The sequence below is a fragment of the Myiozetetes cayanensis genome, unplaced genomic scaffold (assembly GCF_022539395.1).
Source record: "Myiozetetes cayanensis isolate MyiCay16 unplaced genomic scaffold, myiCay2020 scf1, whole genome shotgun sequence".
NCBI classification, from domain to species: domain Eukaryota; kingdom Metazoa; phylum Chordata; class Aves; order Passeriformes; family Tyrannidae; genus Myiozetetes; species Myiozetetes cayanensis.
Window position 1 is genome coordinate 101,339,362 of NW_026086604.1, and position 24,939 is coordinate 101,364,300.

General features: G+C 38.2%; 1 protein-coding gene across 1 annotated transcript in view; it reads left to right on the forward strand.

Annotated features, from left to right (window-relative positions):
* The window catches only part of CNTNAP2 (contactin associated protein 2), a 1,021,111-nt gene that overhangs the window by 926,732 nt on the left and 69,440 nt on the right, over positions 1-24,939 (forward strand). Inside the window, exons 17-20 of the mRNA XM_050333690.1 lie at positions 625-843; positions 3,363-3,599; positions 15,431-15,679; positions 17,042-17,175. Coding sequence (XP_050189647.1) covers positions 625-843; positions 3,363-3,599; positions 15,431-15,679; positions 17,042-17,175 — 839 coding nt within the window. The remainder of the gene's footprint in view (positions 1-624; positions 844-3,362; positions 3,600-15,430; positions 15,680-17,041; positions 17,176-24,939) is intronic.

Below are 24,939 nucleotides of genomic sequence, written 5' to 3' on the forward strand. Positions count from 1 at the left end.
AGCCCCAAAGTTATATAAATTAAGAAGTCAAAATTATATTTCTTTATTCCAAAATATTTTATATATTATTAATCACATTCACCATTTAATAATAAGTATCAAGTATATATTTGCCAAGGATGACCCAAAGGAGTGTTTAATAGGGCCTAAAGGACATTTTCAAAATTTCTGAACATGATTTCAATCATCCACCATAAACAGAGCACTTTAATGCTTACTAAGAATTCACTTCTTTTTCAGCCATAAAAACTTACATAGGTCATAACCACAGCATTACTAGATCACTGCAAAAATGAATTGCCTCTCAAAATAATTTTAAAAGAAATTAGACTTCTGTGCCATTTTTTTATCAAAATGCTTATCCCATGGGGGAAAAAAAAAAAGCCACCTGGAAAGCTGCAGAGATCCAAGATTATTGTTTAGCGTCTGTTGATGTTTCCTTCTAAAAGTCTAACTCCTTCTCAAGTTAGAAGGAACTGAATGTGCTTATAAGCTCAGACAGAGGACTTTGCAATACGTATTACTACTCAATACGACTCCTTTCTGTTCAGGCAGTGTAAGTGAATGTGTTTACAATGTAAGGTTGTAAACAAACTGTAAACACCTTTTTCCTTGATATTTCAGCTGCTACAGAGGTCTCCTTTTCATTCGACGTCGGAAACGGGCCAGTGGAAATTGTCGTCAGGTCTCCCAGCCAGCTCAATGACGACCAGTGGCATCGGGTCAACGCCGAGAGGAATGTCAAACAGGCCAGCCTGCAGGTGGACCAGTTGCCCCTGGAGGTGCGGAAAGCGCCGACAGAAGGACACACGCGGCTGGAATTGTACAGCCAGCTCTATGTTGGTAAGACGCGGAGTGGGTAGCCAGGCCTTGCTCTCACATGCTGAACATTCTTTGCCTCGAGTCTGGCCAGCAGCAGTCGGTTTAAAGCGGGAAGCTGTGCTCCTCGAGCACTTCCATGAGAGCAGGCAGAGGAGAAGTGGGGGGCTGGGTGGGGGGTGATGTGATTACAAAAGACAAGCGTGTCCATAAATACAATGATTAACCAAGAGAAAGATATTGTGCGTTGGAAATTTGTCGGTTTTGTCGTTTTCCACCTGCAGCTCCTGGCTGAAAGTATCTTCCAGCAGGCTGTAGTGCCAAACTTATTTTTTGCCAAGTGCCTCTCCCAGGCAAACTTATGCACTAGGAAAGTGAAAACTTCTGCAGAGGTCTTGCCAGGACTGCATGTGCCTGCAGTGCCCATCCTAGCCTCGGCAGTACTTCCAGCCTCTTTAGATTTGATCATTGTCCATCCTTTTGTGTTCACAGCTCTCACTGTGGTCTTTTGCCTTTAGTCCCATGGGCTGTTTGCCCTTTCGCTGTAGGAAAGCACCACACAATGTTACACAAATGCAGTCCCTGGAACCAAGTTAGTCCAGCTGCTTTCTGGAGCTACTGGTTTCCACTACATTTTGGGCAGGTTATTGCAGCAGCACTTGTATTTCTCTGACTGTTAGCCTCGGGGCTGTGAAGCACAGACATGCCAAGTGTCATTAACTGGAATCAGAACTCCATGAAATGTTGAGTAAAGAAGTAGTTTCATACCTCTCTAGATATCTATAAAAGGAGAAGAGGGAAAAGGAGAAGAAAAGAAAATCTCTTTTTTTTTCCCCATGTTAGTCAGCATCCAACAATACAAATGAATTAAAATGATGTTTAAAGCCTTCATTGCCTTAGTAATCAGCCCAGTGTCACTTCAAACTGTGTGTAATGTGTCACCAGATGTGCAGGTGTTATTTACAAGCTCAGATTCTCCTTTACTGCTATGATCTCAATAAAAGGCAGTTTCAAAATAAGCTGAAAGATGAAGTTTGTTCAAAAGAGAGAGCCTTAACCTTTTAAAAGAAATGCCAAACCTTTTACCAAAAGCAGGAAGAGCTGGGGTTTTTTCCAGTCTGAGTTCTTTGAGAACTGTTAATAATGATGATTTTATTTGTTAGTTTTGAATTGACTGCAACACCAGCAATGTCTTGAAATATGTAGTACATATATTGCCAAAACATGAATGTCAAAATCTGCAATGGATTCTTTTTCTTTCTGAAAAATATGTATGCCATATAACTTCATGATTGGAACACACCTCTCAGAGAACAGATTTAAACCTTACCCAGAGTCAGACCTTGAATGTATTTGAGTTGGAGTGCCCAAAAGGAACACCTGAACTTCGGTGCCTCCTGTTCCACATTCTAAATCTGTAGATTATTCTGTTCTTTGGGCCAGCAAGAGAGCCTTAGGTATGATGACTTTGTGTCCTAGGGGCTAGGGCAGTCACCAAAGAGGAAGAAGGTTTTCCATCACTGCAATGTATATGAGTTTACATAGAATAGAATCACGCCAGAATTCCTTCTGCCGTGTGCACTCAGCAGAGACCAAGCCTTGCCTCCTCCAGTCCAAGTCATCCAGTCACTAGCACTTGTTTGAAGTGGCTGTCTCTGGTTCATATTTAGTCCTCTTCCCACTCAGGTAAATATCAGGCTCTGTGCTCTGTGGTGATGAGCATTCAGATCTCCTCAGGGACTCTTTGGCACCTGGGGCACTGCAGTAATCAAAGGGAGGAGGGATGAGCAGAAAGGATGTCAGCTACTCACTGTTATTTACTTGTATTTTTTTAGTTTGCTTTTTATGGTTGTTGTTTCTAATCCAGCTTCAGATACGACTTTCCTAGCTGAAATCATATTTTTCAGCAAGTGCTTACTAGGGATAAAAATGAACAGTTCTTGTTAACTGCTATGAGAAACTATCTCCACTCAGACTTTCAAGTGTAGCTTTTGAGTGTTGCATTCTTTACACTATGTTCAGACAACTAACCAGTGTACCTGATGTTGTTTGGAAATTAACATCTGTATTTCCTATGGTAACTGAGAGTGGGGATTTGAATCTTTTTCTTCTTTGCCCACCGTGGCTTTCAAAAATGTAACACTGCAAAGCATATCATGGCGTTATTATTATTAACATCCGTTATCACTAATTATGGAAAGAAAGGCTATACCTTAGGAATCCAGCCAAGCCCTTTTCTTCCACCATTATCTCTAAAAACCTTGATGTTGAAATTAAGTGAAATCTTACAGTGTAGGGCTAGAATCTCAAATGTCTACTTCAGTGTAAAACAAATTGCTAAAAACATCTACCTTTTATGCTTACTTATGGTATGGTATCAAAAGGTTAGGTTTCATTGATTGTACTGTCATTTGGACAAGGTAATTCCTTGTTTTAAAGAAGTTACCATTTCCAGCTGTTGTCACAAGCTTAGCAGGATATTTCATATAAAGCAACAATAAAATCTGTTCAGTGTTGTCTCACAGTTTTACACTCCCTCTCAGGTGCTGCAGGAGGCCAGCGAGGATTCCTAGGCTGCATTCGTTCATTAAGGATGAACGGTGTGACGCTGGACCTGGAAGAGAGAGCAAAAGTCACGCCAGGGGTGAAGCCTGGCTGCTCTGGCCACTGCACGAGCTACGGGATGTACTGTGCAAATGGAGGTAAATGTGTCGAGAAATACAATGGCTACTCCTGTGACTGCTCCAAAACTGCCTACGATGGACCATTTTGCATAAAAGGTAAATGCTTTAGTGCAGGAGGTAGAGTATGAGAGAACTATTTGCCTGAGAAAGAAAAAACACCATAGAATTGATGCTTCAGCTTTTATTAATTAAACAAGTAAATCTTATTTAATACTTCTTGCTAACAAGTCAAATTATACACCCAGGATTTAAATGTGACTATTTAAAAACACATCTCTCATTAGGACTATATGTTACCTCTTTAAATCAAATAGCACAACAACATAATGCATCAGGAATGCCTACAGTAACAGCAAGTCTGACAGACCATATTCCACAGTCTCAAGCTGTTGAACAATAAATTCCAACTAGCACAATGTCATGGTTAGTTCTTTAGAAAACACATGGATTGAAACGAAAGCTACCTAGTCATTCAGAAGCATATTTGAAGATATGTAGGTATGAGTTGAATATCTTAAATATTGGGAGGTCAGCATTTGGCTTAAGAATTGTATTCGTCCATAACTAGAACAGGTCTTTTAGTAACTCAAACAGAGATTGAACTTGCTAGGGTAAGGGAAGGCAGAGACCTCCCACATCTGTGTCTGTCCTTTGGAAATGCCTAAAATATGTTCTTAATTTTCAAAATCAATTATTGTAAGAGACCAATTTACTATGTACACACAGGTCTGCATGAGAAAGAAAGGCAAGGAGAAAGGGAAAGAGGGATACATCAGTAAAAAAGCTAGAATAAAAGTGCTAATTTATTTCCACTTTTTTTTCTTGTTCTGACCATCCAATCTGTTGCTTTTCCTAGTCATTTTAAAAGCTTTCTCGGAGTTTCAACTAAAAATTGAAGGCTCTTCTCATCAGTATCGGTGATGTTAAAGAAACCTATAGCCTCACAAAGTATTCTTCTGCTTTTACGTTCCGCTCTGTACCAGGAATCCTGCAGGCAGGCTTTGTCACCAGATACCAAAGTCCCTTCATGAAGCTGACTTGGCAGTAGGGGACAGAGCCTGTCATTTGATGTTCTGGTTCACAACTCTTTCTTAACATCTCTTTTTTTTCCCCAAGTCAAAATCTGAGAATTATTTTTTAAATATCCATGCCATGCTCCCTTTTAGCCCCACTTAGAGGAAACCAAGTTTATAACAGAAATAGGCAATCTTTTTACCTGATGCCAGGTTATGGACTGTATTTTCTCTGCACACATTTCAGCCACCTTCATTCATATCCATGTATATCCACCTTCCTTTCATTTTATCATAGCAAAGCTTTGTCTATTGCTGGTGTTGCTCACAGACTGGACCTCCCTCTTCCAAAAGCTAAGGGATTGTTTTCACATCTCCAGACACTCTGATGTATCTCTAGCAAGATGATTTTATAAATTCCAATAAATATATTGTGGTTTTAGTGCAGCAGAAGGGAAGCAGCTGCTTCTCTAGGTAATGGTTTCCACTGTGCTTGCATGCAGGAATTTCATCAAGTTTCACTATCCTGTGTTACTTCAAAGACCAATTATAAAACACGTCCATCACATTCAGGACTGTACATACAGCATTTCCTGAAATGCGACTACAGTGATTTTGATTAATTTAGCAAATGGTTTATCATGAATAATGGTAATGCTTATTTAGTATTTCTGTTCACTAATGCAGTTATGGTAGAGGAGACCCATTCAGGTTGGAACTGGGTCAGCCTCTTACAGATCACACATATTGACCAAAAAAATTAAAAAAAAAGGGAGAAAAATAGGAGAATAACTGCCATGCCATAATCTGAATTCACTTTTTAGGTTTTTTGTGTATTGCCAAAACTCATCACACTGACCTTTATCTGTGGGGTTTCTGTTTCTCTTATGGATAGCTAAACCCCAAACTTCTGCCTAAACTAGCTCTAAGCTGCAGTGTTTTATTTTTCCTGGATATGGAGCTAGCAGAATAAAAACATACCACTAGGGGAATAATTGAGCACCTAGCACAGACAAACCCTGGTTTTGGCTGCTCTGTAAGCACTGTCATAGCAACAGAAGTAATATTATACTATAGCATACTATTTTCCTTATCTGCTTCTCCCAGTCCAACCAAAGGCCCCGAGCTCTGACAGTGATGCTTTGGACACGCAGCAAAACTTGCTGTAAGCTACTGCTGCTGGGCAGCACTGACTCATTCAAAGGTACTCATGACAGCATGGGGATCTCTGTACCATACTGTGTTGTACCATTTAAACACGACATCAGATCTCTGCTTTAAATATCAAATCTATTCCAGACTAAAAATAGCTGTCTAAATCCTTAAGGTCTTAGGTACAAAATGCAAATTACCAATTTCCTCTCTTTTACTGCTGAAAACTGATGTACTCATCTAGAATATCCCCAACTATGATTTAGTGTGTCACAGGGCTTCTCTGTAGAAAGAACAATGGGGCACTGGGGAAAAAGCTAGAGGATAAATTACACAAAATAGACAGTGTTTGGGGCATCCTATCATCAAAATAATTGTAAAATCTCTTTAACAAACAATACTGAAAATGAGATCTTACAACAATTCATTCAAGCCCATTACTTTTTGCATTGTAAATTTAATTTGCATTGAGCCTTTTAAATCAAGTAAAGTATTGGAACTACTTATGCATGTTGTCAGACTTCCTAGGCTTGTAAAAGGAGGGGATCCTGCGTTTTCTTTTTAATAGTAGCTCCTGTACCTTGTCCTTGTCATCCAGGAGAAAAGAATGAATATATTTTCTAAATACAAAGGGCAAACATATATAACAACTTCAAAATAAATACTGTCAAAACAGCCAAGTATGTTTTAGTTTTAAAAATATTTTTAAAATTTATAAAAATTTGAAAATTTATTCCTGTAAAATAAAAATGTTACTTAAATTATATTTTAATTTATTTGGATGAAATTATCATAATTTGCCTATTTCAATTCATTTTTTTTGTTAACACTTTGACACTTTCCCTTCTGCAAAAGCACTGAAATGTCTGTGAACATGTTTTCAAATACTACATTATCTGTTTTCAACATTTTTCATTCCTTATAGTAAGGGCATAGTTGAATACTACTTGCGCTTTTCTAACCTCCACCACTGTATGCTACTTGTTGCTACTATGCTGGGTGAGTCTAATATGAGGCAAGCAAGAATATTTTCCTTTGTTATCTTAACTGGGAATTGACATTCACAGCTGCCAAGAAATAACAAGGTTAGTGCTCTGCAGGATAAACCAGGACTAGGTTTCATAATTTTACTCCTCTGAGTAAATTTTCCAAGCCCAGGAGAGCTGTTGATTTGATAATCAGTAATGCCTGACATTTTAAGTCATCACATTCAAGCCAATCTTAGATATTACCAGAAAAATATGCCACTCATCTGGAGTGAAAGGTGGCAAAATATAACACCTTTCAGTATAACATAGACTTCTCTTCTCATTGATTTTAATTTCCCACAGGAAACTTTTGTTATCCGAAAGTTTTATGTTGATATTCAAATCACTAGCCCATGGTAAACTTTTTGGGTTTGGTTACATACTGAAACTGCTAGCACGAGTGATGGGTAAAATTAAAGGAAAAAACCATCATTAATATAAGGCAATCAGCCTACAATGTCTCATGAGTAATAAACACCTCACAATAAAAGCAGGTCCATATGTTGTGGATTCTTTTGCTGATAAAATCCATCCTTAAAGCCACTGACTGATGACTGACAAGAAATTGCATTGTCTCCAGCCTTATTAGTAGCACATCACACCATGATTGATGTTGTAGTGGCCTGGAAATTACACTATTTTTTTACAAGGACAAAAAGAAGTGCAAAAATGCAGTCTGACACCTATTTTAACTTTATTTTTGTTTTGTATTTGAGGCATATGCAATTGGCTTTACTTCTTTCATTGCTCAAAGAAATTGCTCTGAGGAATAGCTGCAGTGTTTCTGCAGTCCTGCAGATTGCTTTCTGACCTTTCCCTGTCCTTTGCTTAAACATAAATTCTCTTTTTTGTTTCTCCCACAGCTGTCCTATCATCATAAAAGCATTTCTGAGAAAACAATTAATTTTTGTTCCTTTAAAAAACAAACTCTTTCCTCTTTTTAACAACAAAAAAATCAAAGGTCAAATGCAGGGCATGTGGCAGCATTCTGATGTGGGACATACCCCAGGGAGAAAGCATTCCCCCTTTGGTATTGAAATGCAGTGGAACAACAATCAGAAAAGAAATTTTGAACCACCAAGATAGTGTGGCAAAAAAAAAGAAAAAATTAAATAGCTGGTGCTATGACTCATGTGCCTTCAGGTGTGCTGGAAGGGCAAATTCAAAGCTTCCCAATTTCTATGCAGTAATTCAATTTGCACCAAGGAGAGGAGAAGAGTGTATACTCTTTTTTCCTTTTTTTCTTCTTGGGACTAAAGCTCATATTCACGGCGTGAATTCTTGCAATCCTTATGCCAATGCCCGAATTAAGCTCCTTCATGTTTGTTTTTGTATTTGCATGAATCCTGAAAGCACTTACAAGTAGTATTGTCACAGTCAGATTTTCTTCCTTTCTTGCCTCCTTCTGAGTCTCAATTAAAAAAATCAGCTTTTTAGTAGGCTGAGGGGATGCAAGACATGGCGGGGAGAAGAGAGGGGCAGCAGCTCTGCACCCTTCCACCGACTCAGAGGGACACTTGATCACCTCCAAATTCTGCCCTGGTTATTCCCATTTAATTCCATTTATTTTGCTGGTTGCAAAAACATTGCATTTTTTTGGCTGAAAGCAATGGATTGCAGGGGGCGGGGTGATGGGGGGGTGATTGTTAGAATGGTTTAAGGTAAACAATTTCTTAGCTTTCATAATCACAGAACCCAGAAAATCAAGGCAACATTCCCTCCCACATCCAAAAAGCTCTACTATAGGCAACGTGATTGTGATCTGTTAGCTGAAAGTTACATGAGAAATTTTCCTGGGGTTGTTAATGTTAGGCTCCCAATGTGGTAAGTCTGAGTGCTGCAGATGGGCTTTTTTACCTGCAGGTCATACTTCAGGACTTGGGTTTTATCCTCTATTAAGTAAATATATAACTCTAAAAAAATAAATATGCTCGTAAAGATATTCCATTCCTGTGTCCTGTCAATACTGCCTTATTAAACATGCACACTTATGCTCTAGTGGTTTGAAAATTGCACATCAATGCAAGAATTCTATCATTGGGGAAAAAAAAATCTTTTTCATCTTTAAAGAAAAACAAACCTTCCTCGTAGTAATTACCATCCATAGCAAACTACTTATAAAATGCAGGAACTCCTTATTTTATATGCAGAAAGCAAATAAATCAGAGTAATAAGTTTTTTTAAAAAAATACTAAGTCCTGTCTCAAAAAATGTGATAAACTTTCAATTTCTTTGTCAGCTAACTACAATAGGCCTGCTATGGAGTCATTGCTCATGGAATGAAGGTATTTCATCAAAGATAAGTAGAGCAGTTTCAGCAACATTGCTGGGTGCATTTACAAAGGCAACTGAGAGTTTTGAGGTTCTCACACTAGACACCCATGTGCAATATTTATGCACCTCTATGCAACTGAAGTAGTTTTGGCACCTCTCAAGATTATAGGGTATTTATCCTTACAATAGTTCTGTGATGTGAGATGTTTTTATTATGATAATGCAGAAGGTGAACCAGATGATGAAAGAAGTAAGGACTTGTTCACATTTAAAGTGGCTTCCTGTGGTACAGGAAGGAATTGAAGCCAGATCTCACCTATCACTGCTGTTACTCTGAATGCTGTGCAGTTATCAAATGACAGCCTCTAATATTTCTCAAATGGCTTTTGTAAAGATGCAAGTTCTTCTGAGGTTACTTAAAGAGCACCTCCATAAACTCCCTGGTAGAAAATCTTGAAACCTGGTCTGTTGTATATTTGACATTACATTTTTCTTCATCCATCTCATTTTTTTCCAAACTATTATGGATATATCCACTAGAAATTGAGCTGGTTTTTCATTTAGATTTGGCAGACAATACATGGCACCAGTTGCCATTCCCTTACTCTGAGTCTGCTATGCCAGACATCAGTTCAAATGATTGTACATGTAGAAAGATTTATAGTACTTTCAAATCAGAATGAAATGCAGCTGCAACTTTTCTGACATTTTTTAGGCTTTCCTTGGCATGCACACTTTTGTTCAGGTATAGCAGATAGAATAAAAGACACCTGCTTTACAGAGCTATTGCAAAAGAAGGTTCAGAGCTCAGCCTTGGTTAGATACATTAAACTGCTTCCTTGCAGAATCTACCTGTTGGCACTGACTAGGGAGGCTTGAAGGTGTAATGAATAGGGTGGCTTAGTCCCATCTTCTTTGACACTTATCCTGTTTTACTGAAGGTAGCAGGAAACTTTACACGGATTTATGATCAGGCTCTATAATTTCACCTATGCGCATTATTTTACTTATCCTCCAATTCTGATAGACATTTGTTCAAGAAAGCTTTTTTTTTTATACTGGGTACTGATGTGTTCATACAGAAGAAACAAATCCTCTCTAGGTTTGTATTCTATTAATGTCAATAAGCAATTGCTGTACTTTTGTACTTTAGTCCACAAATGGAAAGTTCAAACATGCATCACAAATTATAAGAGCAGTATCAGCCAGAATATGAGACTTGAGGATGTAGAACTATAGTTTAAATCCCAATTCTTGGCTTCACAAACTAAATACTGTAGGTAGAATAAAACACTGAATGAGCTAACCAGGTATATGGTAAGCACCATCACCTTCAGAGCACTCAAATTCTCTCCCAGATCAACAGCTTTGAGATTCTGACCCTTTACTGATGCCCTATGGCCAGAATGTATCTCAGTGAACAAGTCTTAATCTTTGTTACCACAATCTGGAAGTAGCAGCAATTTTAGGTGCTCCCTAGCACATTTTTAGCCACAAGATGAGCAAGCAAGCTCTGCTTAATCTATATTCAATATTCATAACTATATGAGAAATCAAAAAAGAAAGAAATTATGCATCAAGAAAGAGGATTTATTCAGCTGTCTTCCTTGTCTAAAGAATCTCTGTACAAGTATCAGGTGTCAGAAACCTCTCCAATGACTGTCCTTGCTTAGGATTTTGAAAAGGCTGCTTTTTACATCCAGAACATCGTGCAGGGAAGACATACCAATGAGGACTAGCAAGCAACATCACAGGGTAATAGTCTTAATGTACAGAGTCTGAGCAGGGCCAAGAAGGCATTTGGGGCATCCAGATAGGACATGCTTATGGCTGTAAGAAGACATTTCAGTCAGCTTTGTGAAACGAAGAGGAGAGAACCTTTTTCTGCTGCCAGTTCTCATGTTCTTGGCAAGTTTCATAGTTGTCAGGATTTTGTCTCCAACTTCTGTAAGGCAGGTATATCCTGTTATGGGCATTAATAAGGTTGCTTTGAAGACTCAGCCTCAGGAAAAGCCAAAGAGAGTAATACCATAGAAGTAACCAGCATTACTTTCTCCGTGGTCCGAAGGTAAAAGGTGACAGAAGTCAGGTTCAGTTTACATGGAAAAATAAGAGATGGCAGCTGGGAGTTGATGGCAGCTGGGAGTTGATGGCAGCTGTCCTACTGCAGAAGGGAGATTACTACTCCTTATGATACCACTCTTTAAAAGCTCCTTGTCTAAACTTGGCTTTTCTGGGGAAGTGGCACTCTTTTTTTTTTTTTTCTGATAGCTCAACAGATCTACTGCTTCTTTATTTATTAAGAGTAATATCTGGTACTTGATTCATGACAATCCCTATTAACATTCCTATCCCAACTGTCAGCACAGAGCAAATTCAATTCCTGTAAAGCCTGGTGAGTTCTGCATCTCTTGTATATATGTGCCCCCAGGTAGAAAATCTTGCTCAAGCTGTGTTCAGCCACACCTGTGCCATGCTGACAGTGCTTTTCACAGATGAGGAAAAGGTAGTGGAGAAAGAAGACAAGTTCTCTGTGTGTCTGTCTGTATGGCTAATAGAATCATTATAACTACCTTAGAATGGAAGAACCAACACTGACATTTCACTGATGTTAAACCAATAGCAAAGTAGAATTATGTTCCTACTTACATTTTCTTAGGTCTACAGCACTGGCCCAGAAATGTCATGAGGTTCTGCAAGTTTTGTTGGAGAAATGGGGCTTTTTGTTGCTATTTGGCTTTTTCCTCCAGTCTTTCAATACTCCTGATTCCAGACAGAATGAGAGAGTACAAAAATAAAAGTAGCTGAGTGGGAGAAGGAGGCTGGGGAGATGACCAGAACATCATAACCTTCAGAATAAGCTTCTCAGTTCTGAGTACCTGTGCATTTTATGTGGAAGATTTGGATCAGCTTTCACTTCATCCTTTTTCAAACTGAAGTTGGACAGTTTTGTAAGACGTGCAGTTCATTCTGGGGACATGCACTGTGCTTCATAACATTGTTTTTAATGATCCACAATTCCTGTTCTGGGTTTCTCTACAGAGCAGGCCCAAAGTTTTAAATTTGCCAAGTCTGTCAAGAGAGGATGACTCCACTGAATATTGGTGTAGAAATAGGTACTACTTTCTAAAGAAAACTGATCTGTTACCAGCACAATAATTTCCCTAAGGCCTCTGCCTTGAAAGGGCAGTTTGTAGAGCAACCCTTCACTACACCTTATGCCTGATGTCCCAAGAGTTGTCTTTTCATGTAGCATTTGAAATATTATGGAAGAAAACAAGAGTTGTGCATGGAAACCTCCCCCACATTTCAGCAGCAGGGTTTGTGCTGCATTTGACCCTCTTTAATCATGCAGCTTGAATAGTTTTATGGATTGAGGACTTTGATGCTCCATCTAGCAGAGCTTCAGGAAGTACCTCCAAGTGAGCACTTTGGAGCACTGCTGCAAGGACTTCAGCTTCTTTCAGAAAAGAGCATAATCTACATGCATCAACCTCTTTGATGAGCTGGAACTTGAGGGGATTCAACATCTTCTGATCGAGGGCCCAATACACTCACACAGCCAAAGTGAACCTTCCTCTTATCCTTCCTTTTAAAAGAGGTGGTGTGCATGTGAGGAGAATTTCATGGCTCATTACAATGCCCTGTATGCCTGTAATAATACAACTACAATGAAAACTATTTTCTCAGCACAAATCAAGTTAAACATACAGAACACTTTTGCTCTGTAGTGAAACCCTTTTGGAAAATAAAGTTATAGAATAGAGTGGCCTGAGTTGGAAGGGACCCATAGGGATCATCGAGTCTGACTCAGAATCACAGAATATTCTGAATACAGTTTCAGACAGCAACATTTACTTAAAGCTTTCTTTGTAGTAATGAACATTAAAAGTAGAAATTTGTAACATTTAGAGCCCTGGAAAAATGCTCTGCACAGTTTCCAGTTCAGCCCCAGAGCAGTGATGAGGTCAGGACTGAAGGTCCTGGTATTCCCAGAGCATGAGGCCCTGGGCAAGCGTAGTGCCAGGCAATCCCAAAGATTGCTCCTAAAATAAAAGGCATGACAAGCAGTAAACAGGCTGGAGGTAAACATAATTTTGTATGAGTTTGCCTCCCTAGGGGCAGTGTCAAACAGCCAGGACCTGGCAATGGCCAGCAGCTCTGCCAGTGCCATGGCCACATGACTGATACAGCATCTGCCTGAGAAGCAACTTGCATGAGCTAGGAGCAGAGGTTAAAGAAGAATATAGTTACTGGTCACAGGGATATTTTTAAGTGAGTCTTTCTAATACCTGGAATTACAGTGCTTTAGATTTTTGCGTACTTGTCTTCAATGCCACTGTTAAGTGGCAGAGGGCATCACAATTCAAGGAATTTTTTCTTAGGATGGGGCTCTTCACTTTTAATCTAGGAGTACTTAAGTTGAGTCTACTGTAAAATATACTACCTGAAACAATCCCTCAGCCTTGGCCATATTGATCACCACCACTGGTCTACCCTGGCCTCCAATCGGGAGGCCTGGAGACACACCATCTATAATGCTGCTGCTGCTTTTGAGAACACACGCAGGATCACTCTCGAGGAGAAAAGACAACGCAGAAAGAATCACGTCTCGTCGATATCACCTGGGGAGTTTTTCTGCTGTGCCTTCTGCAACCGGACTTGTCTATCTCGCATTGGCCTTTTTAGCCATCAGCGCGCTTGTAGCAAGTATGGGTAGAGCCCTTCTCAAATCTTCATTCGCGAAGCCTAGCCATGACTGTAAAATATAGTTGTTAAATTAAATTGCCTCTTCAATAACTTTTTCAGGGTGATTTAAGTTTTCTCCTATAAAATTGCAGTTATAAATTTATCATAATGACCGAATTATTTATAGCACTTCGGGACTACAACTTGGCTCCATGTTTCATACATCCATATGGTGAAAGTGACTATGATATTTTGAGTTTTGGAGAATTTTTATGCGATAACAGGAAAACCTAAAGCTTTTCTAGTACTAGATTTAGCAAAATTCTTGAAAGAAGCATCAGTAAAGTCCATTATACTTTTACCTATCTTCTTACCTTTTCTCTGCTAGACCACTGAATAAATTCTGCAGGCTCTTTCCTGACTTGTTCCCTGTCACTGCACAGCTTGGAAAATGGGCATCTTTCTTCATATAGTTTGAGATAAAGTTTCTGCTTAGAATTGTGTGAAGATTCAAAATGCTACAGTTTTGTACCAATCTGTGGCAAACTGCATCCTGTAAGAAGGCAGTAAACAATAGAAGACTTTTTGTTTAAAGACTGTTAATGCCTTTAGGTATATAGTATAACCCTTCTTCAAATACAATACTCATATATTGTGATTATACTATTTATTCATCATTATTTAATCTCTTATAAAATGTTCATAAACACACCTTCTTAATCAAGTTCACATACAATTTTTAAATTTCCTTGAATGTTGTTGTCCCAAACAGAAAAACCAATCCAGGACCACAATGTCAGCAAATGAACTATTACTATAGGAAGTCAGTCAGGCAATCCCCAATATAGCAGGTTATACACTACCAATGCTAGACCACTTAGCAATAATTTTCATAGGAGGCTGTCAAAATCAACCATCACTGTAAGAACATTAACCTTGAATTATGCTTTTAATGTTAAGAAATAGGTAGGACTGCATTGCTGTCCCATGCGTTTTCAGCTGAAAGTATTAATTCTGCCAAAAGTAGTTTTATTTTCTGTCTGGAGTGTTGAAACATCCCATCTTGTCTCATATTTGTTTGAAAACTTTGCCTGGGTAGCACCTCTTGGGATCTACAGATCATGTGTCTCTTGCCTTGTTCCCCGCTGAGTCAAGCTCCCTAGTTAATTTTATCTCCCATAAGGGCATCCTGATTATGCAGTTCTCATGAAGGATTGTATTAGTGGTCGATAACTTTCTCCTATTGTGTCCAATCCTATTTCAAATCCTTCAGGTTCTGGAATTGTCACCATTCCTTTGTCATCATTCCTTCCAAATCCACTCAAATTTGCTCACCAGTACTGATGGTTTTCCTTTTCCTTGACAGTTGTTTGCTTACCGTGTACCTTAAATCACTTTTCCTTGTGTCTCCTTCTCTGGAGCAGTATCTACTGCAAGATTTTAATGAGAATAAATTTATAGTGTAATTCTACTTGTCTGTAGTATTGATATGAGATATAGGCACAGGCCCTCTGTGTACCCCAAAGGAAATCTTTCCTTTGCTCTTTGAATCCAGGTACCCAACAATAAAATGGAGATTGTTTTTTTCACTCTCACAGGGAAATAGTGAGCCTATTCACCTAAATGTTGTCAGAGTGATTAAATAATGCAGCAGTAGAAGCATGCACAGATTAGTACTGATCAAGTCAGAAGTAATATGTTTCATCCAAAAGGTGTCAACACATTTAATTTCTCTCTTTTTTCCCTCTTCCGTTTTTCTGCTCTCTTCAAGATGTTGGAGCATTTTTTGAAGAAGGAATGTGGCTTCGTTACAACTTCCACTCCCCAGGAACTAGCATGAAGGATTTAGTTAGCCGAACACTTTTGAGTTCTACAGATGCTGAGATCACAGCATCACCTGACCTCAACTTGAATAAAGAAGAGCTCAGCTTCAGCTTCAGTACCACCAAGTCCCCTTGTGTCCTATTGTACATCAGCTCCTATACCCAGGACTTCATGGCTGTGCTTGTGAAGCCAACTGGTAAGCAACTGCTCCAGGCTCTCTCCATTGCACAGTTGATAACACCAGGCTGACAATCAGATGAAGCTCTGAACTAGTGTCTCTTCCCCCTTGACATGAAAATATAAAGCACTTAGAAATCTGAACCTGCATCCTACTTGTACTAGATTTTGCCACAAACCAGCATTACAGTGGGGACAAGTAGGCATCCACATGAAGGCACCCGAATAGCTGAACTCATGGTAATATCACCAGTAGTCAGTGAAAAGGGTCATGTACTGTCCTGAAAATCTGGATATTCACTGAGGTGGCTAAAATATGGATGTAGCATAATGTCCTAAATGTTTTGGTGATGGTTGAGGGTTAGATATGGATCATTTGCTGCTAGAGTATTAAAACTGCATATAAACTGAACATACTTCAATTCCAAATAGTGCCTTAGTGCCCCATGAAAATCATAATTAGTATGATTTTATTACTGTTCTCTTTTATGGGATAATATGAGTATTCCACATGCCACTAATTTTTTTCCTTTCATGGGGAAGAAAGCAGGTACATGAGAGAAATCCAACATCAGACAACTTAACTATAGTTACAAAGGTCTAGGGCTGCTCTTTTGGGCCAGAATATTTCCATTTTTCATCTATAATGGGATCTGCCTTTCCCTTTTCATTCTTCCTTTTAATCAAATATTAAAATGTGTTATGAAGAGCAGACGCTTCACTTTTGTTTAGAAAAGAAAAATCTGTCTGGTAGTATGTCATGAATATCAATTAATCACTTCTGACTATACTTTTCTAACAATATAACATGACATTTTCATTTCACCATATATATATTATTAAATTTCCATAAAAGTCCAGACGGTCACCCATCAACAAGAATTAAATGGCAGAGCAAGAAAGTGCCTTGTGTAGATTATGTGTCAGTGTTAATTTGTTGTAATTTTGCCTTTACTCAACTCATGTCAGTGGTTTATTCTTAAGAAAATGTTATGCTTTGTATAATTTCAAAGAATTTTACTGCAGCAAGTATAATAATCTCAACAATAAAGTGCTACTTGATGTGCTCAATTTTGTACCAACTGCCCATATTGTTCAAGGCATAGCTCTGATTTGTTTGGTTTGCAGACTGGAGTGTTTACAAACACTTTGGTTTGGAGATGCTGGTCATTGTCACATTCCTGGGTTATAAACTAGAGGCAGTTTCAGCCCAGTAACTTTATAATCTCAAACACCAGCTCTTCTGTCACTGCAGAGACCAGCTAAGAGAGCAATTAAGTGTGAAATGATAACAGCTCTGTATGAAAATAAAGAGGGGGAAATAACTGGTGAATAAAGACCAAAATACCTGAGGGTGCTTTTCACGTTTTTCTTCCACTAGGGAATCTGCAGATTCGGTACAGCCTTGGAGGCACCAAAGACCCATATAACATTGATATTGACCACAGAAACATGGCTAATGGACAGCCCCACACTGTCAACATCACACGGAATGGACGGGACATCGTACTGCAGGTAAGCTGCAGGTTGTTTGGTTCCATTACTCTTAGCTTGTAGCGTTTTGTCTCTTGATGGTCTCCATTCATCTGAAAAGACCAGTGCAATTTAGGAAATAAAAAATACAGTAGATTCTGCTTGCAGATCACACTCCTAGGAGTTAACAAAATCTATTCTTTCCCTCTGTTGCATCACCATATTGTTCTGAATTCCTCATTTTAGTGTGATGACAGCTGGGCTAATACAGGTGTCGCTGTAGATGCTCAAGGGCATCAGAGACATCTGGGCTGATAGATAATATGGGAGTTAGGACAAACCTGTGCCATTCTGGAGCAGCAGCTGGAAGCCAGGAGGGATATCCTACAGCATCTTACATGGCAGTGGAGCATGATGCAGCTAAATGTCATTCCATAGGTCCTGAGTCTACAAACAAGAATGTCTTTAAATTTAAATTTACCCTGCAGTCCAGTGAAATTGCAAGAGCTGTTCTGCAAAGATGAGCAGATGCTTAAGTGTTTGCATGACAGGTGTCTGGGACAGAGAGTATTATTGAAAGCACATAGCTCTGGCTTATTTAGGATTTGGAACAGCACAGGTAGGAACTTCATCTCTCCATATCTCAGTTTACAAATCTTTGAGATAGTATAATACTGTTTAAATAACTGAGGGGAGCGCTGCAAGAAACAATCAATGTTTCCAGGCAGCTTCCTCTCTGTGGTCGTTATGGAACACTATTTTCATTCTCTGCTTGTCACATCTGCAAACATGGAGATTGCAGCAGGGTATGAGAACAGTTTTGGTGTCAGGAGAGTCAGGTGAATGGGGTAGATTAATCTGGATTTGTTACTCATAAGAAGCAAACCAAAACCAACAACAAATTAAATACAAAAAGGGGAAGTCAAAAGCCAAGTCAAAAGTTGAAGAAGACTAGCCATCACAGTATTATCTACCTAGAGATTAAAATAAATCCCTGACAGTTATTGTTTCAAGGTATGAAAAGGAAGCTTTTCAGCATGTTACAGTGTCATTTGACTGAGGCTCTTGGTACTCAGAATAACACTGAATTCATTGAAGTACAATTGTCACAAAATTATTCACTAAATGCCAAATAACCTAAAAAAAAATGTAGGTGACACATCCAAACTCGCTTTGGGTTTTTTGAGGTTGGGAGGGGTATATATTGATATATGTGTCTGTCTTGCATGCTATTGCATGTATTTGTCTTACAGCTAAATGGAAGCTAAAGAAGACCTACAATTAGGTTCCCCTCTGGAGTTAAATGTTTCTATTTCTGGGAAGTATGGTATGTCTCCTATGGAGTCATAGCTGGCTGATTTAGGCAGCTGTAAAATGAAATAAATTATTTTTTGAAGGGATCAGATTAGATGCTTTATCCAGTTGGAAAATATGTACATAGTTAAATGTGCCAGCCTTGTATCAACTCACCTACATTTGGTTCCCAACAATTTTTTTTTCCAATGCTTTATGAGACTACCACCTATCTAGGGCTTTGAAGAGCCAAAAACATTTTGGTTAGTCTTGCTCTGTTAGGGTAAAAATTTTTTAATCTATTTAGTGTGCATTAAATGCATCTTGTTTATGTAAACAGAAAGCAGATACATTTGAGGCTTATTAAATGGGACGACCTACCTGATGCACACATGTGAGAATACGAGAAGAGGCAACCCATACAAAGAAAATCCAGAAATCCTACCACTACTGTATCCAGAAAGAGAAAATTTCTGTCAAATTTTGTTTATTAATCTTTAGTTGATTTATTACTCACTAGGTTACATTCATTAAATGAGAGATTTGATATGAACAGAAATGGATCTGTCAAGTAGATTGGTCACTTGAAAATGAGACCTGTTTTTAGAGAGAAACTCTTCATGGTGCCTGAAAATACAAAATATAGAGAGTTTTTCTCAGTATCCAGAGGACAAATCATAAAATATGAGTTTTCTCTTGCAGATCTGAGCAAGAAACATTTGAGCAGACTTTTATTTCCTGCTAAATCCTTCTCCAACCTGATGAGCAGCTGGTTTGCTTGTTTTTAAAGAAGACAGCTTGCTTGCCAGGTGTTGTTGCTCACACTTCCTCATCTCTACATGGCATAAAAGTGTCACAAGGAGGATTTATTTCTCATCAAAGCTTCAATTCAAGAGCACTCAGTATTTCTGAGATCTTAACGATGACTTCATACTTAAAATACCTGTCTTTCTAACTTGTTGTAATAACCCCGTAGTGCCAGAGAGCTTTAAAAAATCTGAAGACAGGTAATAAATTGCTACCATATGAACTGTGTGAACCAGAGTTGTTATCATGATTCTCAGGAATTTCACTTATATATGAATAGAGAAAAAGACTCATTAATGAACTCTATGAGACCTCATCTGATGCTGGCAGACAGGAGACTAGTGATTACTTAGATAAAATCACAATTTGAATTGGGTTTTGAAATCAACAAATCCACAGTATTGTATTGTTCATAAGGTAATGAACAAGTACAAGAATATTTACTGTGAATGTTTTTTATTATCATTACATCCTGAACGTACCAGAACAGTCAAGACTAAAGATAGTAGCAAAAACTCTGTCAGATGGCTTTTATATTTCAGGTTTATACATTCACTGACTATAGACTAACCAATAATTAGTTCTACATTAAATAAGAAGTTCTCAGTTGTGATGCCACTAGTTTCTCAAAGGATAAGATTAAGGATATATAGCTGATTTAGGTGTCAGGAAAACCAAATTACGTAAATTCAGGGCCAAAGATGTGCTTATTTTCTGTTGTTTCCGTGAGATGGACAAAATTAATATTTGCTATTAACAATTCATATCCCTTGCCTCTAGTAAAATACCAGATACCAGTAACCATGGTACATGTCCAAGGCTGCATTAGTTCACCTGTGGCAGGAAAAAGCCCAAGCTGACAGATGGGGAATGCATTATTCCAGTAAATGATATTTCAGGAACTGAGCTTTAGGTTATGGAGGGCAAGTTTTACTTTGTTTGACTTCATTAAAAGGTTTCATGCTTCAGCAGGGTATTTTCCATATCATAAAAACCAGATCACTCTTTAGCAAGTGTTCATGGGTGATTAACACTATTCACACACCAGTAAAATCTTCTTTTAAGAAAGCCAAGGACAAAGGCTCCCTAGCAGAGGTTCTGATCCAAAGCCCATCGAAGTAATTGAAAGGCCTTCCGTTGACTCCAGCGGCCTTTAAATTGTACCTTAAAAAACTGTGATAGTTGCATCCCTAGTGCAAGGTTCATATCTCCTGCTTCTGTGCATGTCCCCAGAGCAAAATCAGGGTGGAACCTGGATCAGAGACTTTTCTGTTCTGTTGCCCACAGCTAGATCAGCCTGTTACAAAACAGTTACAAATACAATGTGCTTTAATTTTCAGTGGAATAAAGCTCAGACAGGCTGGGCCTCTCAGCTTCCACACTTTTACATTCTCAGCAGATCTCCAGTTCTCCATACCTGCTTTAAAGTAATTTCTAGTAATGGGCTATAAGTCACAGTTTATAATGCCTTCTTTGTTCCTGAAAAGGATTACACCTGAGTGACTTCTTCAGGACTCTGGTGTCCCAAAACCATCCATATATTTGCAGGACAACTATCAGCAACCATTGCACATCTGATCTTAAGACCACACAGAAGGACAGCTGACAGTTCTCTCTGTCATGCTTGGAAAATATGTCCAGCTGTGGCAAAGAAGCTACACACAACAATGTTCCTTGCTGACTCTACTCAAAGTGAGCTTAATTATGAAGCTTTATGGAAGTCTTGACCTGAACTCAGCTGTTCATAAGGTTGAGAAGAATCTAGAAAATATATTTGTACAGATCTCCATTTTCCAGCTTCAACAAAGGCAAGCAGCAGAAATACCCATCTTTGTGAAAGATGATCAATGAAATATTTGACCCTTACCCAAATGAAATCAAGAATAAACGGAATTTTTGCAAGTCCGTTCTCTCATTTCCATTTTGAACTCTGCACAACTTGACAAGAGGTAACAATTGCAAACTCCTAGATGCTTTAAAAATGTAAATCCTACAAAATTAATTCAAAACTAATCTGAAGTAGAAAATAAAATGATAAACATTATAGCTAGAAAATAAAATAGGTGAAGTGGAGCAAAGCAGTCTGCATATAATCCCCATCTTAAATGTAAAGAATATATAAAAGATTTTTACAATTGTAGATTAAATGTTGGTCTCATTAAAGGGAGTGGGGACTTTCTCATAGACTTCAGTGAGGTTGTAATTTCATCTCCTGTCATTATTGGTGCTATAGAATCATACCTAACTATCATGATTGCTATGTTTTGAAGCCCCAACAGAATATGAGCACTGTTTGAGCTCTTGCTTAACAGAAACCATAAAAAATCACCAAATTATTTTCTGCAGCTAACCCAAAAAGTAATCATAGCAATATAACACATTTTATCTAGTTTTAAAGACTTCAAATGATAGAAAATTTGCCATATCCTTTGGCCACGTCTTACAGTGGCACTTAAGCCAGTGTTTAAGTGCCATTCCTGCAAATAATTTACACTTAATTTACAGTTTGATTTCTTCAGACTTCAACATTTAACTTTGTGTCTATGCTTGATAGATGAAAGAAATGTTTAGTGTCAGGTGTCACTCCCCTTCACACTTTCTTAGAGATGCTGAGTAAAATATCTTTTCATCTTGTCTGCAAGAAGCTAAATAAATTGAACTATTTTAGTATACCATCAGATGTCTACAGTTTTTGAGCCTTAAAACAATTTTTTAATTCTTCTCTGAAAACTCCCCCTTTGAGTCACATTTTGAAAACATTTACCCTTGGTAATGGTTGTTATGCCAAAATTATGTAGAAATACCATCTTTATTTATTTCCTTCATTTTCTGGGAAACCTGCTGCCTCATCATTCTTTGGGCAGTGCTGTAAATTGTCTAGATGCTTGATTAATTTGAAGGCTGGTTTAACCAACATTTCACTGGTAGGGAATGGGGAAGCACCATTCATGATTTGAAAGGAAGCAATCAGACAATATTTGCAAATTCCACAGCAGCTGGCATGAATAAAACATGTTTTAAATATCCAGAACTTTAACCACACTTAAAACATATAAACCATGGTTAATATCAATGCAACAGTAACCTTCTGGGTTTTTTTCTCTTAACCAGGTAATTCTATTATATTAAAAGTATAATTAATGAATTTCCAAGCAGGTTTTTCTTTAAAGAAAATAAATCATTTATTCTGTTAATAGTAAAGGCCTTCCTGCTGAAATGAATTATTTAAAATCCCTGGAGATACATACTTTCCACTATGTATTACCATTCTGTAGCAGCAATGTATTACTCAAAATACTCATGCAACAGAAAGGCAAACTCATACCACTTTCTAGAGCAGAACCATATGTTAGATCTGCATGTTTAATGCATTAGCAATCAGTTTCCCCATAACTGCTAAGCTCTTTTCTCAATCAGAAGTCACAAGAAAGTGGGGTTTACTCAGGTTTGAAAACACAGGGTTTTTTTCACAAAGAAGTGACAAAGAATAAAAAGCTATCAATATGAGAACCCTTGGAAATAAAATAAACCTTATAATTATATAGCTTAGAATTCCCATAACCCTAAGCAACATCTGTTTTCTGCTATATAAAGAATTACAGGTTTTAAACCTTCACTGAGTTTACTCAACTTCTTTATTTTACAGTGCAACTTACAATCTTTCAGGTAAAGAGACCAGCTATTGGTAGACAGGAAGTTCATAAATAAATAATTCCCACTTGTGTGTTTTAGAGTTGGTTAGTGGCATCTGCCAAGATAAGTCAGCACATCCCCATTGAATCTCAGCTAGCATAAAGTCAGAAAAAATGTTTTCGTAAACCAGAAGTCCTTTCACTCACCACTAAATGAGGGGGTGAAATATCCTCACCCTGAAGATCAGGACATGGAGTTAGGTCGTTCTCTTACTGGCAGGATTACAGTGGGAAAAGTATGATCCATAGAGCCTCATCTGGGGATCACATCTTTCCCTGTGGCTCCATGGTTGTAAAATCTGATCCTGCTGCCTTTCCTGTAGCTGTTGCAGAGAGGCAAGGGCAAATGATGAAGTATATATCTTTACACAAGTTTTGCCCTCTCTGCATCAACTGGGATAGTTTCAAACTTGGAGGCCTTTGGGGAGAATATTCATCTTTACTTTCTGCTCTGTGAAATCACTCCATAGGAGAGGAACTCTTTGACATCCTTCTCATATCTTTTAAGCAAAGCATGTGTTACTGAATTCAGAGGCATGTTTCAGCGTTTTTGTCCCAAACTATGTCCATGTCTAGGCCTCATAGCATGATAAGACCCAGAATTGAAATGTCTTCATCACCCTACACCCCCACTTTCCTTGGAAATAAAGATAAGGTCATTCAGGTCACAAGGGACTATGGTGCAGTCTGATAGTTCCTGAGTCTGCTTTTCAGAGCACAGCAAAGGTCTGCAGAGTGTATCAGCAGATTTATCCACCTCACAAATTTGTTACTTATACTGGCTTACACTGAAACTATTTCCTTCTTCTACAGTGTCTTTCCAGTGATGAATGCATGTGTCTTACTTGGCCTGTGTGATTACTGTTTAATATCACTTTTATTGGAATTAAAGAAACAAGGAGAGAACAAAAGAATAATTAAGTATTTCCAGAGTCCAAGATGAAGCTAAAAAAGTCAAAACCTAACATGAAATAGGTGTTTTCCATTATATGGCAGCACACACTGGACAAATTAATGCCCTGTGAAAGTCATCTTTAGGTACCTGAGATAGATCTCTTTAATTTTAATAACTTGGCATTATATGACTTGCTAGTGCTTCTGTTAACATTTATTGTAATTCATCTATTAAAGAGAGCAATAAAAAGTCAACAGATATGTGAAAGAAGTATCAGAGAATTGTTTCAGTCGAAGCTGGCCAGACTAAATAGTACCCTTTTCCTTATCAGTGCTTCTGTTACATTTTGAGTTAAATATCTACATTTCCATTTAAATTTTATACCAATTTTTGTATTTTTTAGAGAGAAGTAAATTATCCCTGTCATTATTTAGCAGAGCAACAGCAGGTATATATACAAACTTGCTGTACATAAAGGATTCAAGTTTTAAAACAGGAAAAAAACCCACTTTTTAAAATTTTTTTTTGTCTTCATCCTATGTTGATCACATTTTAATTTAAATCATGCCCCCTCCCCCCCAAAAAGAGATTTTATCATAAAATTTTATCATAAAATGCTGTGATTGACCTTTATTTAAGGAAAATGACCTTTATTTAAGGAAAAAAAAAATGCAAAAGGCTAAATCAATGCATTAAACCAACAAAACAGATTTGGAGTGATTCCTAAAACAATATTGACTATACCTCTACAGACATTTCATCTGAAGAGCTCAAAGCACAACGCAGAGCTTTAGTTTGCCTTACATTATGCTGGTGAGGTATGTGCCTCCTTCTGTGTTCCACATGAGCAGTGAGGCTGCAGGTCTGTGAGAGTCTAAGGCAGTAAAAAATTCTGGGTTTATGGCCCTGCCTATTTCTCTGAATCCACTATTCATTTAAAGTCTATGGCGTGTCCCTGCTCCGGCTCTGATCTGATCCACAGTATCCTGGGTCAAGGACCTAACCTGGCAGAAAAAGATCAGCAGAGCACTAGTGCCACACTAAGGAAGGAGCTGAATTGCAGTGAGAGTAGCCATGATCAGCCTAAGGAATTACACAATTACCAGTCGAATCTGCTCC